Here is an 18,359-nt window from a genome sequence, read left to right as displayed (position 1 = left end):
CTATTACATATTCACGTCATCAGCCCTAAGCACAAAGCAACTTTACCCATCATATATTTACATTAATCCTGAATATTAAACACAATTTGTTGAACTCATTGACCCTTCTATAATGTGGTTCATCCGTACAAGTTAACGCCAATTACTCGTATCATTATTTCATGTCAGTGAACAATTGATTATCTAGTTTTCCCACAAACAATGTTCTCATAATATGCTATAATAGGAACGTCACAGTATCAAATGTTAGTGTTACAATTATTCTTCGTCACAAGTTACAATTATTCACAATTGTTGGCGCTATGACCAAGCAACATTGAAATACTTCATTTGTTTTCTTATACCAGTCTCATGGATTATACTCCTCTTTTCCGACTGAAAAAGAACTGATAAACAGCCATATAAAAGTACTTAAGTTGGACTATTTTAGAGGATAGAACTCATAGTTACTGCCTCTAATCATTTCCATTATATTTTTTTAGATTAGATAACACAATTTAGTATAGTTTAATAATCTTGACATGCCTACAGCGTAATATTGCAAACGTTAAGATAAACACAGCATAATGGCCAGTAAAAGGTACATTTCCCCTCCATTTTATCTTTCTTTGTCCTCAGTGTGGACAAATGAAAGCATTAAAAGTATATAATCCTCTGAGAACAGTGGAGGAGACAAATGGGCCGTTTAAATTGAAGCCTGTGCTTGGTCCATCATCATACACAATATTTTACGGCTTCATTACACAATGGGTTTTTTTCTCAGTTTTTTCAATTTGAGCTATTTTGTTTGGTTGTGCGGATTTAAGTTGCTTTATGGGTTTCAGCTCCCTGTTTAGAGGCACAATTTTGACCACTTTTCAACAGTCAAAAGATATAATATTGTGTTTCATGGGTTGGATATAGGGCTTGAAACCAGCACAAAGAAGCAGTCTGTACATCTATCTTTACCATTAAGTTTGGTTTTGCTGTAGAATTAAAGGCGCGTTCACACTTGCAGAAACACCACAAACTAGGACTAAACGCATAAATAAACATGAACAAGACCAGGGCTAAACCAGAAAGTACACACCCTAAATGTTATTATTTGTGGCATTGTCTTGAGCTTTGTTGTACTTGTTTTTCTAACTCTACTTCCTGTTGTAAGGCCATGTACGGTAGCTTCTGTGCGGTTGAGCGTTGATTGTGTGGGTCTGGAGGGGGGGCTGTCGGTGGGAGTGTGCCCCCTGAGAAGGCACAGATGCTGGGCACAGTGAGACATGGAAGAGCCTGGTCCCGCACAAGCCAAAGGGAAACACATATTTGGGCGTAGGCTCAAAAGATACTGAGCCAAGACAGTAAAGCAAACACGGCACATCTCAGTATAAATACATGACTAATGCCAGGATATTGTAATATTTGAATTAACATTGGTGCGTGGTTACACAATGAAAACAGAGTAAAAGTCATATATATGTGTAATTAGAGGTGAAGGATATTGATATTCAGGCGATTATATGTATGAAATGTCTGTCAAATTATTCACAAAAGTGCAGAAATAACACCTTATACCCTTATTTGAACTTTATTTTATTTTATTTACACCTCTTTTGTAACATTTTGGCTACATACAATTGATTCGATATTCAAATTTAACATAGCTCCAAAACAACATTAATAATATTATCTAAATGTAATATCTTCAGAACTAAAGCTGGTGTATAAATTCTAAAATCGAATTCTGATTTTGTTGACTGGTCCAGGGTAAAACATAGGAACTTGCTTTTTATTTTGTGACAACTGACAGTACTGACTTTATTTACGGATAAAACTGATGTTACTGCTGTGATGAAGTTAAGATATTGAGGCTCTCACAGACAAATCACACACACCAACCTTAAATACTATTATATAAAGGTCATATCAGAGCAAGTACAAAGTAAAAAACTATGAATGAGTGGAGTAATTTGTGTCCTGCATATGCCAGAAAAGAATCAGTTTCAAACCTAATGCACCGGTGTTACATGTGTCAGACTTAACTGTTGCATAAACAAATAAAGATCAAATCGGGAAATCATTATTATATTATCATCGTGTTTATAACATCTGATGTATAAATAAAGTTTAGTTTAGTTTCCCTGAACATAAAATCCAAGCTATATTCCTAATCCCCTTTTTCTTTTCTTTCAGATGTAAATAGTTAAACTCTAACACTAAACTACGTGATGCCAAAGCTCAGCCACGACTGCTCTCTAAACTCTAATACAGATTATAAAAGCAATCTCCATCCACACCCACAGGTATAAAGACTTTAAAGGTCAAAGGTTAAGCCCCTCTGCCTCTGCATCTTGACAGCAAACTTCTCTAATCCCGCGACACCATGGCACTCCCCCCCCTCGCCCCGCGCGGGCTGTGGGGCTCTCACCTCGCGGGCTGCACCCGGGGGATTCCTCCAAGTCCTCCTCGTCAGGACTTTTCCGTTTCTTCGACATTTGCCGCTCTCCGGAGGAACGACAGCTCGATCCGACGCAGATGCCGACAACGCGGGGACGAGCCTCACTCAGCCGGCCGGGTACAAGACACATGCAACAGTCTGCGGGAGGCGCGCGGAGGACGGCGAGGGCAGCGCGGGCACGTTCATTCAGATGACCGTCTCCTAATGCCGCCGCGGAGTGTGCGAGTGCGTGAGTCCCGCCGCGATCTGGAGAGACGTGACACCGCCGCGGCTTTATCCCTGCAACAGATGAGGAGTATTGGCATCTGGAGCGGGCGGGAGCGGATTAACGCGTGGCACGGAGCTTTACGCGCGCGCTCTGGGGCCCGGACTCCCGCAACTACTTGTTGAGCATCGCCTTTATCGCGGTCGGAGACAGAAAAGTGGTCGTCGTCACTCGGGGTTTCGTCATGTTGCGAGATGCTTGGATCGTCGTCGCCGCGCGCGCGTGAGGTGTTTGAGTGGCTGCGGGGCGACGTCAGAGTTGCGGGTCAAATCAGACACGTATGACGCACGGGCCCGACACGCCGGGAACTCTCGGCTCTCGAATGTAAAGATGAGAGAGTCTGGGACGTGCCCTGCGTGCCAAATGTCCCTCTCTGCAAGCTGCGCTTTGGTTGCGGGGTAAATGCTCACACACGCGCAAAAAGTGCCTTCTTCTTCTTATTATTTGTGTCTCTGGTGCAGAACAGTCCGCGCCAAGTTCAGCAGAAGTTTGGAAGCTTTCTTCTCGCGTCAGTCCAACAGCAGAACGCAGTCTGTGACACTTCAAACCGGCCACAGAGTGCCACAGTTGCGGGACAAGCGCGCATTGTGTCCCGGGCAGCCTTCTTCTGTCATTCTGGTCCTGGTCCTGGTCCTGGTCCTGGTCCTGGTCCCGGTCCTGGTCCTGGTCCTGGTCCTGGTCCTGGTCCCGGTCCTGGTCCTGGTCCTGGTCCTGGTCCTGGTCCTGGTCCTGGTCCCGGTCCTGGTCCTGGTCCTGGTCCTGGTCCTGATGTGCGTCTGCACTCAAAGTGCGTTGACTGGACGATAAATAGGCCAATGTTGCGTGTGCCACTCTGAGAAGGCGATGACGACAGTGTTGGGGTTTGGTGGCAGTTTCCCTCTGGTTACAAACGAGTCTCAGTTGCAGAAACCTTTAAAAAAAAGAAAAGAAAGAAAGAAAGAAAGAAATCATCTGCTCAGTAACAAAGGATTCCAGAGACACTGACAATGTATCCTCTGGTTTGACACGTTTGATTTTTCCTTTCGGGACAGTGACAGCTGGATGACACTGTTGGAGTTTCAGCCCCCTTCGCTTCACCTTTCTCCCTTTTCATGACATCACCGGTTCATTTATTTGTCAAGGCTGCGGGCCAGGGGATCAGATTCCCGCTACATCTGGTTTGCGTTTCTTTTCTGCGCCTCTAACGTTTCCTCGTGTGTCATTTGGACGCGGGGCGGTGGATTGTTGGTGCCGCGCGCGCATTGTGCTCTGAGAGATTGTGTATCACGTCTTTTACACTTGCATTTATGTCTGTGATGCTGATGCTTCGTGGTGTTTTCTGAAGGCAAACACGCCTCTCCTCCCCCCCCCCCCCCCCCCCCCCCTCGCGCTCATTCACTGCAGCCACTGACGTCAGAGGATGCTTGCGTCAATGCTCCCCGCTTTGACAGAGAGCTTTTTTCATTTGTATCATAATGGGATTATTAGGCTTAGAGAAATATCCTCCTGTAATGGCCATTTTGTACTGTTTGAAATGGCACAACATACAGTGCTTTTAAAAATGAGTTTTGGTTTGCAAATATTTAACAGCAAAAGTTTAAAATGCAAAATCCTTATTCAAGCCGTTACATATATGCAGTGGTATTCTCTTTGTTCACTGTGGTGGGCCTGGATGGTTTTAATAGGCATGTGTTTCTTTTAAAACACTGTATCTAGATCTTATCACAACAGCATTATACATTATTACGGTTTATACATCACTACATCACATCTTAGCATTAGGGAAACACAATGTCCTTTTGGTGATATCAATGTATATTGGGAGGTCAACTCATCAAATGTAAATACTGTACAGTACATAAACCTTATTTCTTAATTTTTAGTTAATAGGATAATAAAGGTAAGTACATCTTTGTCTATAAGAAGGCATGTTTATGGAACTGTATGAATGTTTCTGCAGACAGTTTGGTGCGTCAGTGGAAAGATGCCTTCCTCAAACAAACTTGTGTTTGATGGACCAGACACACGTGAGCTATACTTCTGTCACATTTTGCTGCTGCTTCTGGACCACACGCATGACGTCCTTATGTCCTGACCTTGATTTTGTGTGCTCAATGGGGCTGATGCTGTTTAACTTCCATTCACTTCATATTATGTATTGTTATTATCATCTGTTATTGTGAAAACTAATTATGTTACCAACTTCTGAAACCTATGCAAATAATCTATTGGCACATTTAGGGAGACCCAGACACAGAAAGAAGAAAGCCAATGAAAAATCATTATTAAATCACCCAAAGCACTGAACAGTCACATGATTCGCAATGTATTTATACAATAAGCATTATGACTAAAGCATCAATTATTTATTAACATTGTTATATGTCAACCAAATGGCATCACTATTTACACATAAATATTTTGGCAGAGCATTTAAAAACACGGTTGGGCTGCTTAATATAAGCAGGTAGAGATTGTCCCTCACAAATTCTTGAATAAAAATAAGGCACTTATTTTGTGTTTTAACAAAAACGTTGTTCCAATAACTTAGTTTATTGCGCACACGCCTGTTTAAACGGTCCCAGAGTTCCTCAGATAGAAGGAGGGGTAACAGGGGTCCAGGCTGAATGTATCCTGTGTGGAGAAGTGTCGTAGTGCACTGTGTCGTGCAGCTCTGAGGCGGTGCTGTCATACAGAGGGGAGCCAGAAGAGGGCACTGTCACTGAATGACAAAGGCCACTGTAGTTGGTGTTGGATCTCTGCAGGAACTGTGAGTTTAAACTGTTGTTTCCAGAATCCGACATTGGGAGGAGGGTGGAGTTTGTCACAGTCCACAAGCTGGGATACTGCCTGTTCAGGACGGAAAGACAATACGATTCGATAAATTAACAGAAATGATATAACATATTATACAAACTCAAGAAGCAAAGCTAAAACAAGCATGAAAAAATGCATATACATACGCAGAGTTTGCCGTTGAAGTTGAGTTGTGGGTCATGGGCACCATTGGGGAGTGTGTGGGCATCTGTAAACTGGACCAGTTGTCATGACTGGGCAGCATCGGCAGACAGGACGAGTTGTCTGTGTAGCCGTCTACAAAAACAGAAGACATGTTCAGATCTACATTTGGCGGATGTCTCTGATTGTGTTTTCCATCAGTGGCTCTTAAAAGTGCCCATACATTCCTTGTCTAAAACTTTTACTACTTCGAGTCTCAACTCACACAAAAGCCGGAGGAATTTAAAACATCTGTAGCTCTGTGCCACTTGTTTGCTCTTCTAGTTAATAGCTCAAGAGGAAGTGGTGATGTTTGGGCACTTACTGGGTGAGTTGGTTCGATGGGAGTATGGGCTGGGATAAGGGGCAGAGCGGTGGTTCCTGAGGGAAGAGTAGCGCTCACAGCCCTGGGACGGGGACAGTGAGATGGGGCTCCCGTACTGACTGTGTGGGTTGGTGTTGGGGGGACAGAGTGAGCCTGATCCAGGGAGGAACCAGCCACCTTCAGGACAAAAAGAGAAAAGAAACCATTAGTCGTTATGAGAGAGAATAACACACATGTAAACGCGCTTACATTGTGAATATGGCAACTGTTGGTTTTCATGCATTTCTTCCTTTATGTCCTTTGTGTCGCTCCTGCAGAAACAAAGGAGAGCAGAAGGACGTGGTGTTGATGGGAAAAATGATGATATTCAAACAAACATATTTAGCAGGAAATGAATCAACACAATAGACAGGGGAAATGATCTTACCTCTCTTTGGCGTCCAGAAAAGCTTTAGCAAATGGGTTGTGCTTGATTTTGAGTTGAGTTACCTATAATAGAAGCAGTAATGAGTAAATAAATGCAGAAGTGCAAAAGAATAACGTGATATACATTGAAATTAAAACGAACAACAAGCAAAAAGACAAACATTACAAAATCAGTGCGTAAAACCCGTGCGTAAAAGTGCGCATGGATTTTACGCACGGCATTAAAATAACAATTCTGCTTTTTTTTTTTAATGCTGATAAGATTGATATCACAATGAAAGATGCCGTTCACCTCTTCGTTCTGGTACGCAGTCACCGCGATGAACTGTGTTGCGGGGAAAGCGTGACTCGTGATCATCCTCCTTGGGCCTCCGACCCGGACGATGTGGATGCGTGGCTCATATTTGTGCAGCGAATTGAGCATAATCTGGAACAGCAAATGGCATTTCTTAATCAGCATCACACGTGGGGATGAAACAGAAACAGCACCGCGTCTTCTCCCGTCCACACCTGTCCACCTCCGTTGAGTTTATTGGTCAGTTTGACTTTACTGAACGACACCGGCGCCTTCATCCAGTGCGCGCCGAAGTTTGGAGAGTCCGGATGGATGTAAACGCAGCTGGGAGTCTGGGGCTCAGGCTTGCCTCCCGGGACCCACTCTCCGTTCACGTACTTCCACCGGTGATTGTCTGCAGAGGCGAAGTCCAGCAGAAAGGAATACATTGCGTTCGGGTCCAATCCGGAAACATTGGCTTTGAGAACTGGAAACATGCGCCTGAAATGAGAGGAACACGTTTACGCGCTTGCACTAAAGAGCCAATGCGGTGCGGTGTGGGAAATCGGTCTTACCTGCCGTTCTTTGTGACAATCATTTCGTTTGTAAGATCCTTAAACTTGCTCCAGAGTTCGTTTTCGTCCAGGGCCACTTTGAGGTCCTGCTCCGTGGGGTCGCCCTTCTCGCTGCCCGCTTGAAGCTCCGTCTCCACGGCGCTGAGCAGATGGTCCACCCGGTATTGACTCATTTTGACCGAACCCTCACCGGCTCCCGTTGTCATTGTGTCCAGAATAAACCCGGGGCTCAAACGCCACACCAAGTTGCAAAGATAAATAAGTTCAGGTCGTGTTCTGTTGTAATCCAAACTGTATCTAACGGGGTTTAAATCTCTGCGGATTTATACGGGCCTCTTTGCTGGCGAGGGCCCAGTGGACACGCCTGATTGGTGCGGCTGCCCTTTGATCTTTGCGGGCACGTCTGTGGTTGGTTGAGGCAGGTGCTGTCAACAGGATGAGTAGGTTTTGAATAAAAGTCCGAGTTTATTGCATGAACCTGTAAAGACTGACACTTAGATCAAAGCCAGAGCTGCGGAGAGCGCCGGCCGCAGACTGAGCGTCTCAAACCGGGCACAGGACGCCATCAGATCCGGATTTGAGCCCGATTTTGGATAAATGATGGATTAAGGTTGCAATGTAAGATAACGCAAAAACATTTACTTCCTTATCTATAGAAGAAAGAGAAAGTTACAGGTCTTATCTTAGCACCATCAAATAAACATCAGCAAATAAACACAAATGCAGATGCAGTGAGAAAGTACCAGTAAAATGAGTGAGTAGTTTTAGTAGTTTTAGTAGTAGTTTTATTGTATTTATGTATAAGTGAATTAAAATTTGTAATAAATAATCAAGTATCTTATCTAGCCAACATAATGACACATGTTACGTAATATGAAAACTAGTTACCATAAGTTTATCAAACATTATTTCCACTTCTACAATGTTTCTGCAAAATATCTACTAACATTTATACATGTTTCATATGTATGTATTGACTTAAAGTGAATTATTCTGACACTAAAGTGTAATTTTCCCAAAACTTCAAACCGCAGCTGATGACCTGAAAAAGCACAGACATTTAAATGAATTTGAACAATAAAGACCAAACCGAGAGAACTTTAAACCCAATAACTTCACCTTCACATGTTTCTGCCTGAACACATCTTCGATACATAAAGGCTCAGGTGACGTGCTGCGGAGCTCCTCATTGCCCAAAAGCACTGACTCTCCAAAAGACTGCAGACTGACAAGAATCAAGCACACGCTGCAGGTTCACATGTGCCAAACTTAACGTGCCATAACACATTTGTCCACTTTCTTACTTATCTTCCACTTGAGCACGCTGGTCTGGGGCAGATGGCGGTGGGTTGCTGTGAGCGTTTAGTTGTTGTCTCAAAGAGGGAGACGGTGTTGTCCGCTTATGTGAGTCAATATCTGGATTTGCCTGGAGAAGGACAACTTGATTTACATCGGGCTAAATGCAAAGTCACACTTGTGTAATAAAAACTGCCTCGAGCTGTATTTGTCACATACTGTCACCCCGGCTACGTAAAAACCCCTTGAACATGTCACGGTGAATCAAGAAAGTGTTTTTATGCCCGTAGAGCTGTGTTGTTGTGGTGTGTTTATGTTACCAACCGAAGCTGGGATCTTTTGCTCTTCCCCTTCGAGCCAAAGCACAGAGTCTACCTTTCGGTCCAACAGTCTGCGGAAGAGTTCACAGCAAACAGAGAAAAATAAATCACCGAGTCACTTTGAAGAGCTTCTGGAGTCGGACACAAGCCTGACCCGTGGTTAAACACAACTGGAAACTACCACTGGTGAACAGGAATTAGAAACTTTAACTTTTATTTCAAAAGACTTCAGATGGGGAGCAGTGGCCTTTAGCTCTATGGGAGATTCACTGCTTTTGAAAGACATTAAAAAACTAAAAACCCACAATTGTTGAACCACATTATTATTGGTTAGAGATTGAATTGCCATATCAAACTTATGGCTCAAAGTCCTGTGTCTTAATGAAGAATTACATCACTTTTTCAAGCCTTTTGAGTCTATTAATTGAACAGTAGTTTATCTTTGCTGACAGAGAAGGCCTTAAATGTTGTACGAGTTTTTGTTTCATCAGAATCGGTTCAGAAATCAACCTGCACTAGCTCATTTATCATTTAATGTAAACGTGAGTAATACCAATGCATTTGCAGTAACAGTGATAGCAGAAGTAGTTTGAATAGTAGCAGAAGGAAGTAATCTCAGGAGTAGTTCAAGTTGAAGTAGTTGTGGCAGTAGAAGCTGAAGCACTTTCTACTTCACACACAAGTCACAGTTTTACGTCGTCATTTCATTTTAGTCATATTTATTTCAACTAATCATACTTTTTCTTGAGCATTTAGCGTTTCTGGAAACTTCATGACTCACTTAAAACTCTGGGAAAACTTCATATTGGTCAAGCAGAGGCTGTGCATATCCTTTATTTGCTTCAAATACATGTCAGCCTTCCTGCTTTTCTTGGGAATTTACGGAGATTTCTATAAGAGAAATGGAAAAGAATACATTGCATTTTCTCTTTTCACATTTGCCCAGGAGTGGTCCATGATGGAAAAGGTTTCAAAAGCATAGTCATCTGTGCAATGCCCAGATGACTATGCTTTGTCATGCTTTGTCATAGTCATCTGTGCAATACCCAGACTGTGCAATGCCCAGATGACTATGGACTATGACTATGAAATCAAGATGTTTTGACTTTCATCAGCAAGTCATTTTCAATCTGAAGGCACTGGTCTGAGAAGCTACAATTTAAACTGCTCTGAGCTGGATCTGCCCTGCTCTAAGGGAGGAGCTACAGCCTGAAATAGTCAGTAGTTTCAGACTGTAACTCCGGAGGGCAGAAACATTGTCCAGATGGCGACCGTTGAAAACTTTTCTAACTCTTCTATTGAGCAATATAAAATGAATAAGTAGAAGAACTATAGCATGACCTGTTTCACCGAACGTGGCAGCGTGCACTGGAAACTCCTCATGAAGTTTGGCTGAAGAGTTAAAAACGTAGGCATTTTCATCTGAAAGTGAATAGCACAAATGAACAGTGGCTCTCACAGAATCGTAATATATGAAGCAGTAGTAGTTGTAGTGGTTGTAATAGTAGCAGTGCTTTCGGAAGTAATGAGGGAAGTGAAAGTGGAAGTCATTTTCAACAATGTTCTTGCAGAAAAATGTGTTCTGCTGATTTTTTTATTCAGGTTTCGTTGTTCGGTGTAGATTCACTTTTATTTCTGTGTAAATATAACTAATATTGTTGCACCTTCACGAGAGTAGAGGGCTTAACGTGAGTCTTTGACACTCAGTAATCACGTCCGTGTAGTCCATAATTCCCTCTATTATTTAAAAGGCATGTTGCTCTGTAGTTCGTCTGTATACGAGATGAACGCAGGGCCACGTAAAAGTCGAGGTGTCGCGCCCAGTGTCATTTCCCACAGTTGTTGTGTCCCATTTGGCGCCTGGTTCTCACCCTGTCACACCCTCAGTGCTAACTCCTCCAGTATAGCCCACTTCCTGGTCCCAATCCGCAGCAAAGAGAATTCGTGCTCTTGATCTATTATGGTGGTATACAGTCGCTTCATCCTGTCTTCCTACAAACGCAGGTGCAAACGCTATACATTTTAAGAGGAACCATTCAAGTCAGTAAGCACCAGTGCCACTCTACTGTATGCTAGTTTATGGTCACATTCAATGCATTTTCTCATATTGTATGAGCTGGACATGCACATAGAGCTTATATTTTAATAATTACATTGTGTTTTTGAGCTCAGAGTTTTTGACCACAATCTCAAATATCTTTTGTATTTTATTTAATCACAATTTGGACTAGCATCATCTGCCAGTGAGTATAGTCAGAGCTGCAGTGTTTAAAGGTTTTATGAAATATATCATATATTTAGTATATTCTCAGAAGCTACTATCTATCTGAGAAACTATGTTGGAATATAGTCTTATTCTTATTCTTATATGTGATTCCATCTGGATGAAATATAGTGTCTAAAACGTTATCTGGAGCCTCATAATATTTGAACAATTAGAACGATGAAGTCCAACTCTTCTTATATCCAGAATTATTTAACAGACTTTGAGGATTATAGTTGTAACGAGAGTTGTCAAAAGTATCAAAAAGCAGATACTAATAAAAACTAAAACTAACATCAAAACTAGATACTGATTTGATTTAAAAAACAAAAGTACATCACATATAAAGGACCAAATGTGACCTTTTTATAATTTGAACAATCTTGAACCTTATCAGAACGAGTATATGTATATAAGTATATGAGAAGAGTAGTACCCCATACAAGAAAGTATTTCATGTTGAGAATGACAGTTTATCATTGTGGCTGGTATCAAAATAGGTATTGAGTATTGAGCCTATTACTAGAAAGTAAAATCTTGAAACACTAGTTGAATCCTCTTTTCTTTGTTCATGAAGATAAACTAACACTTTGATAAGTATCCAAGTTTAATTTCCAAATCATTGTGTATTAAGATATGAGCTGGAGATATGAATACGTTTTCCTTGTGACTTTGTCTGGGCGGTTGGGGATTGAGTAACGGCTGTGCATGCCTCGGACCGTCCCTGTCTGACCAGTGTTTGCCTTCGCTGTGCCCCTCCAGCCAAACTCAGCCCATATTTGCACAAGTCCATTCTGACACAGGGGTGAGAGAAAAATGAGTGGTGCAAGCTCGTCAGTGCAGCAAGTCAGCATAACATCATCTCCGGTGTCACTGCAGAGCAGCTCAAGATTAGAGCAAATATTTTGAATGTACGACAATGTATTCTTAAACCAACAGATACATGCATTATGTCTTTGTTTCATGTAAAAGTTTTAAAAGTTGCACTATGTAACTTTTCTGGTGGAGCGTGCATCACCTGCTTTATCTCCAAGGTGGAAAGTAAATTAGATGTCTGAATATTTCAGATTTAGGGCATCATTTACACACTCTTAACTCTTTTTGGACACCTGCGCTGCTCATTTTTAATTAGCTAATGTTTAATTAGCTAATGCTAATGTTTAATGTTTAGTTTTGAAGATAGATGATTATCTGGGCATAGGTGTCCTAACTTTTTTTCACAGAGGGCCGCATTTTGAAACTAATACACAGACAACCAGACAATGAAGAAAACCATTTGAAATGACATTTTGACTCGCCTCCACACCTTTGATAAAACTTGGAACATTAATATTAGGTTGGTATAACATAAACATGTTGGAATTTTTCCAATTTTTCCGATAAAAAGTATTACTTTTTGTTGTTTGTACCAACTTAGCAAGAAGCCGGAAGGCCAACAAAAATTGGTCTGAGGGCCACATTTGGCCCTCGGGCCACAGTTTGGACACCCCTGATCTAGGGTTTAATTTAAAGACAAAAAGGTTTGTTACCATCATTGCCATTTATTGCTACCAACTACTTCCTGCCAATAAGGCGTCCTAGGTGAGGTCCGGAGATCTATACAGTTTATAATCCCAACATTCCCTTTGATCAACATAGAACAGAATCATTTTCTTTCAACTTGTACAACATAAAGATAATTAACATTAACATTTAAACTTAATTTCATACCTTTCTAAACCAGAGATAAACAACCTAAATTATTTTTGACCAGAAGAATCTCAATTAATTTTGCGCTTTCTGCTGCATTGCATTTGACTTACATTTATGTTGCAATTACTTAGCGATAACAGTACATTTGATGTAAATTGCGATGCAGGCATAAATGTACAGTGATGTTCGACAACTGACTTTAATATTGTAATAAATAATATATGTGTTGGTATGGAAAACCTGTGAACATAATTGAAAATACGGTGCTCCAGGTTAAGGAGGGGCAATATTCCAAAAAATATTTGAGTATCCCAATAATGATTTTAAGTACCAGTAAATCCAACAGAAATGTGTTAAAACATGTCTTTAAACATATCAGTTTAAGTTTAATCATCAGATTTGAGAAATTAAATGTCCTTCAAATGTCTCATAAAAATGCAAAAATATTACTATGTTTATTTGAAAATGTAATCTTTTTTTTTTTTTTTTTTTTTACTATAAACAATATACCGGTATTTGACATTCAAATACAATTTGCATATCTTCAAAACAACAGTCACAACATTATCTATGACACATTTTGACACATAGGCGTGTGCTCCAGGTGGAGTGGCTCTTGTTAAGTGGAATTACTGCTCCTGAGGTTTTGACACTAACCTTAGGAAACATTTGCTCAAATTCATCCTCCAAACTTCCTCCATGAACCTCTGACACACACTGGCCTGGTTCAGATCCTCGCTCTGCCAACCTGAACACGGGCACAAAAAACACAAATGTATTTAAATCAAGTACTTTGCATCACAACAAGGCAGGCAAGTTCAAAACATTGTCAAATAAACTGGGCACAATGGGCACATCACTGCCGGGGCAACAGTTCCATTGTCATTATTCTCTCATTAATAGTTATGGGACAAGATCTCGAGCCACAAGATCCTGCATTAACCCAAGATTCTGAACACATGAAGAAAATGATCTTGGCTTGGACACTGGTCAGTTACATCGAATGAGAAGATGTTGTTATAAAAAGCAGCACTACAAAGGCCGCAAAAACTGTTTTATAAAGTCATGTACATAGTCTTATAGTATTTATTCATTTTAGACTGACCTAGAGAAAACCCCATAGAGATGAATAAGTCAGGAAGTACTCAGTATTACAATGAGACAGCCATTTAACAAATAAAAAGCCGACTGATACAGAGCGTATTGGACAACTAGAGTACGATATCATGCCATCCTTATCGACCCGCATCACTTCTGGTGCATCTTCTGCTGCTCGTAGCTTTTGTATAGATCTGTGAGGAGCTGCACTGAGCTGTGAGTCCACACAGGAGCCAGTTTGCACCCAGCAGACGAAGTGTGCTGTCACCCCGGTGCGCAGCGTTTTTGGGCGTGAGGTGCACCACACCAGGGCCCTGCTCTTGAGAAGTGGCACGCTATTAAGAATATATTAACAAGCTGACATTACGTACACACACATCACAACACTGAGCCCCCAGAGCTGCCAAGAGCCATGTTTTAACAACTTTCAGAGGTGTTGTTAGCACTTTGGCAGATTTCAACATGACTGAAAAGTGTAATACTTTCTAAAATTTGGATTTGGATGTTTCTGGTTCTGAATTACGCGGTAAATCCACAATATATGTACTGTAATCAGTTTTATATTCAAAATGTACAAGATTTTTATTTGGGCAGAGTATTTAACCTCCAGATCATAAGATAAGATAAGATAAAATAGGCCTTTATTTGTCCACACATGGGGAAATGTTGATGCTGCAACGCAAGTAGATACAGAAGAAAGGAACAGATAACACTCTTAATAGAGAAAAACTCAGAACTACAGAACCTCTCATATTCTTAATAGGGAATAGAGTTGTTGTTTTTTTAATGAAAATAAATACAATTGAAATAAAAGTAAAAAGATAAAAATAAGCTAACATAGGACAAACTAATACTAATCATAGTGGTAAAGTAAACACTCTTATCTACAGCAGTTCTATGCACATGAATATGACATTATTGCGTCTAAGAATTGCACGAGTGTGACATTATTGCGTAAAGTATGACAGTAATTGCGCATGAATGTTACAGTATTGTACATGGTTATAGAGTCAGTATCAGTATTGCACATGGTTAGAGTCAGTATTGCACATGGTTAGAGTCAGTATCAGTATTGCACATGGTTAGAGTCAGTATTGCACATGGTTAGAGTCAGTATCAGTATTGCACATGGTTAGAGTCAGTATTGCACATGGTTAGAGTCAGTATCAGTATTGCACATGGTTAGAGTCAGTATCAGTATTGCACATGGTTAGAGTCAGTATTGCACATGGTTAGCGTCAGTATTGCTCAATGTTACAGTCAGTATTGCACATGGTTAGAGTCAGTATTGCACATGGTTAGAGTCAGTATTGCACATGGTTAGAGTCAGTATTGCACATGGTTAGAGTTAGTATTGCATATGGTTAGAGTCAGTATTGCACATGGTTAGAGTCAGTATTCCACATGGTTAGAGTTAGTATTGCACATGGTTAGAGTTAGTATTGCATATGGTTAGAGTCAGTATTGCACATGGTTAGAGTCAGTATTGCATATGGTTAGAGTCAGTATTGCACATGGTTAGAGTTAGTATTGCATATGGTTAGAGTCAGTATTGCACATGGTTAGAGTTAGTATTGCATATGGTTAGAGTCAGTATTGCAAATGGTTAGAGTCAGTATTGCACATGGTTAGAGTCAGTATTGCACATGGTTAGAGTTAGTATTGCATATGGTTAGAGTCAGTATTGCACATGGTTAGAGTCAGTATTGCACATGGGTATGACAGTTACACTTGTTCAGAGCTAACAGTGTTTGTTGTAGATTTCCCATCCTGTACAATAAACTATGCACATTAATAAAGATAATATGCAACACTTCAAAATTACAAATCTATAATGCACACGTGTCAAATTCAACACGGTGATGCGACGACGACGACGAGATGACCACGAAGATTGAAAACTACCCCTTCAGCTGTCCCATAATTCATAGCAGCTAATAATAAGCATATTACAAACAACGCATCAGGACAGATGGGTGATTCAACTCATTACGGAGGCATAGTTCCAGTCAGAAGCTGCATCTCTAATTGCTTTTATTTTGAGTATTTCTCATAGTCGTGGGGAATGTTGGGCTGAGGCTGGGGCTGAGCGAGTCGCTGTGGAGATGTTTGCATGTCGGAGGAGTGAGATTTCACACTGGAGGAAGAGTTGTCAGCGAAGACTCTGCCAGGCTTCTTATGGACGTCCTAATGTGGCCGAGGGACAGCGCCGAACACTATACATGCAGGTATTAAAGAGGAGTCGGGACCAACTGCCAACAAGAGGAAACAGTGGCACACGCTTTTCACGACATGGGCAGAAACGGGACCAGACTCTGCGCTTCACGACTTTATAAACACTGTATAAAGATGTGTTTTAGCTCTTAATAACCCACGTCTCATAGAGTAGGTTTAATCATATGAGTTGGTTAGACTTGAATTTAGGCCTGTCATTACTACATCGACTTCAATAAATGAGAAATGGAACTATACTTTTTGGAGCTCATTTATGTAGCTTTTTTTTGCACTACAGGAAACTTTTGGAAACTTTTTGTTGTTTTTTGGTGATGTATTAACATTTCTGCTGTAGATGGTTGAATAATGACTCATAAATAACGATATGGTTCATTTGGAATAGGGTGTAAGTGCTATCGTTTATCGTGATATTTTCTGGAAATTTGTTATCGTGGCAGCCCTACTTGAATTATTTCCCTTCCTTTGTAAAATAACGGAATTCTACAAAAGTTAAAGCACATTATTCTTGCCAATTGCATCCAAAAATGTAGGATAAGCAATTGAAATGTCCTTCCAAACTCTAGATCCAGTTGTTACAGGTGCAAACACAAACTTCCTAAGATGATTTCTACGTGCTCAGAGCATTACTAAGACTAAACGTGTAGAAATAAACAAAAAGGCTCAGCAGTTCTGATCCAGGTTGACCAAACAATGATGGGTTTGCCTCCCGTAAACCCTTAAAAGAAGAGACTTCAAAGATGTCCTTACAGAGCTGGCATGAAGTGACACCACCAGCCCAATTGCTGCATGTCTTTCTGTAAAGGCTATAATTACTGCACTTTCCCCCGGACGATGTTTGAGCCCCATCTGAAGGAGCGGCTCTCTTTAACAAAGGGAGGAGCCGAGTGTGTGTTTGGTGGTCTCACTGCGGTGCGAGAAAATCAGTGGTAATCTTTCCTTCAGGAGGGTCTCGAAACAAACAAGGTCCCAGTGTTTGCCCCGAGAGGCAGCGCAAACAGAGGCGTACCAGGGGCCACCGCAGCTGCACGAAAAACACACTCGGCTCTCAAGTGCGTGCACAATATGAGAGGTCCACGCTCACTTTTGGTACTGAATCAGAAGAGTTAGCAAATGACCTTAAGTCGCGTGTGGTGTCGGCGTTGTCAGTGTCACATGGGGCTGTTATTGTAATTTCAGGTCTTCGGGCCAGCACTGGAAAAAAACACATTCAATTGTTAAATGGAAACTATCTTTTTTTTTTTTTTAATATATATATTAAAGGAGACATATTGTATTTTTCAGGTACTGTTGAACTATAACATAAGTAGATCATAATTTAAAAGAAAATCCACTGTAAAATGGACTTTAAGAAGAGGCATTGACTTTGACCTGTTCACAACTGCAGAATCCATAAGCCCCGCCTCTTCAGAGTGACATCTCACTGTAGCAAAGTGCGGATCGTCATTTACGTGCTTTTATTTTTGAAAAGTGGCTACGTGACATTTTTAGAACCCCACATGTGTCACTCTTCATTTATTTGATCTATTTCAACTAAGTTTAGGGATGTGGGTGGGGATAGGGGGTAGATGAAAACAGGAATTTTCTCAGCCCCCAAGCTTGAGTTACGGGACGATACAGTATTACTCAAACAAGCACAAATCACTCAATCAAAATAGAAGTATGAGTAATATAAAGATGAGGGAATGCGATTGCAACAAGGTGAAACGTTCATGATATGTCTCCTTTAATAGCATGATGAGAACAGTGGCTAGCCTTCAGTTCACATGCTATTGATGCAAACTGTTGATATATGTTAAAGTGTTCCGGATGTCATATACAAAACATACATACAAAGACATACAAAATAGTAAGATTCCTATTGCTGCAATGACAAAGGTTTCCAATAGAAAGTAGGAAAATGAATAATGAATTGTTGTTTATACACCTTTTGTCTTGATGTGCAGTAAACCTCTCTGTAGTTTGGAAGGATGTCTGTTATATTGAATACTTTTATAAAAGTCCTCCAGCTGGTGGTGAGTTTGCAGATGCCCACGTTGAACCAACTCCTTTTGAAGTTCAAAAATCTGCAAAGGACAACATTTTTTGATTTTTACAATTGAATAATGCTTAAATACTACATTGACGTTGACGTACCAGATAGTAACTCGTTTTGGGAATATCTTTGAGGTAAAGGTCGTTGTGCT

General features: G+C 40.9%; 3 protein-coding genes across 4 annotated transcripts in view; 1 reads left to right on the top strand and 2 right to left on the bottom strand.

The window, feature by feature from the left end:
- Positions 1-2,513, bottom strand: part of pde10a (phosphodiesterase 10A) — a 94,745-nt gene extending 92,232 nt beyond the window's left edge. For both annotated transcript variants that reach the window (XM_072436469.1, XM_072436468.1), the window contains exon 1: positions 2,402-2,513. In XM_072436469.1, the coding sequence (XP_072292570.1) occupies positions 2,402-2,468 (67 nt within the window). In that variant the 5' untranslated portion in view covers positions 2,469-2,513. The remainder of the gene's footprint in view (positions 1-2,401) is intronic.
- The window catches only part of oit3 (oncoprotein induced transcript 3), a 187,816-nt gene that overhangs the window by 121,820 nt on the left and 47,637 nt on the right, over positions 1-18,359 (top strand). The gene's annotated exons all lie outside the window — the stretch shown is intronic.
- tbxtb (T-box transcription factor Tb) lies at positions 5,027-7,639 on the bottom strand. The gene is made up of 8 exons (XM_072437522.1): positions 7,273-7,639; positions 6,934-7,198; positions 6,716-6,850; positions 6,425-6,486; positions 6,247-6,308; positions 5,998-6,174; positions 5,639-5,768; positions 5,027-5,525 (listed from the first exon to the last, which is right to left on the bottom strand). Exons 1-8 carry the CDS (start codon positions 7,476-7,478, stop codon positions 5,267-5,269), a joined length of 1,296 nt encoding a protein of 431 aa, XP_072293623.1. The 5' UTR covers positions 7,479-7,639; the 3' UTR covers positions 5,027-5,266.

Source organism: Eucyclogobius newberryi, unplaced genomic scaffold, assembly GCF_026437365.1.
Source record: "Eucyclogobius newberryi isolate DKJ021-1_F unplaced genomic scaffold, fEucNew1.0.hap1 SCAF_8, whole genome shotgun sequence".
NCBI classification, from domain to species: domain Eukaryota; kingdom Metazoa; phylum Chordata; class Actinopteri; order Gobiiformes; family Gobiidae; genus Eucyclogobius; species Eucyclogobius newberryi.
This window is presented reverse-complemented; position numbering and strand designations above follow the sequence as displayed.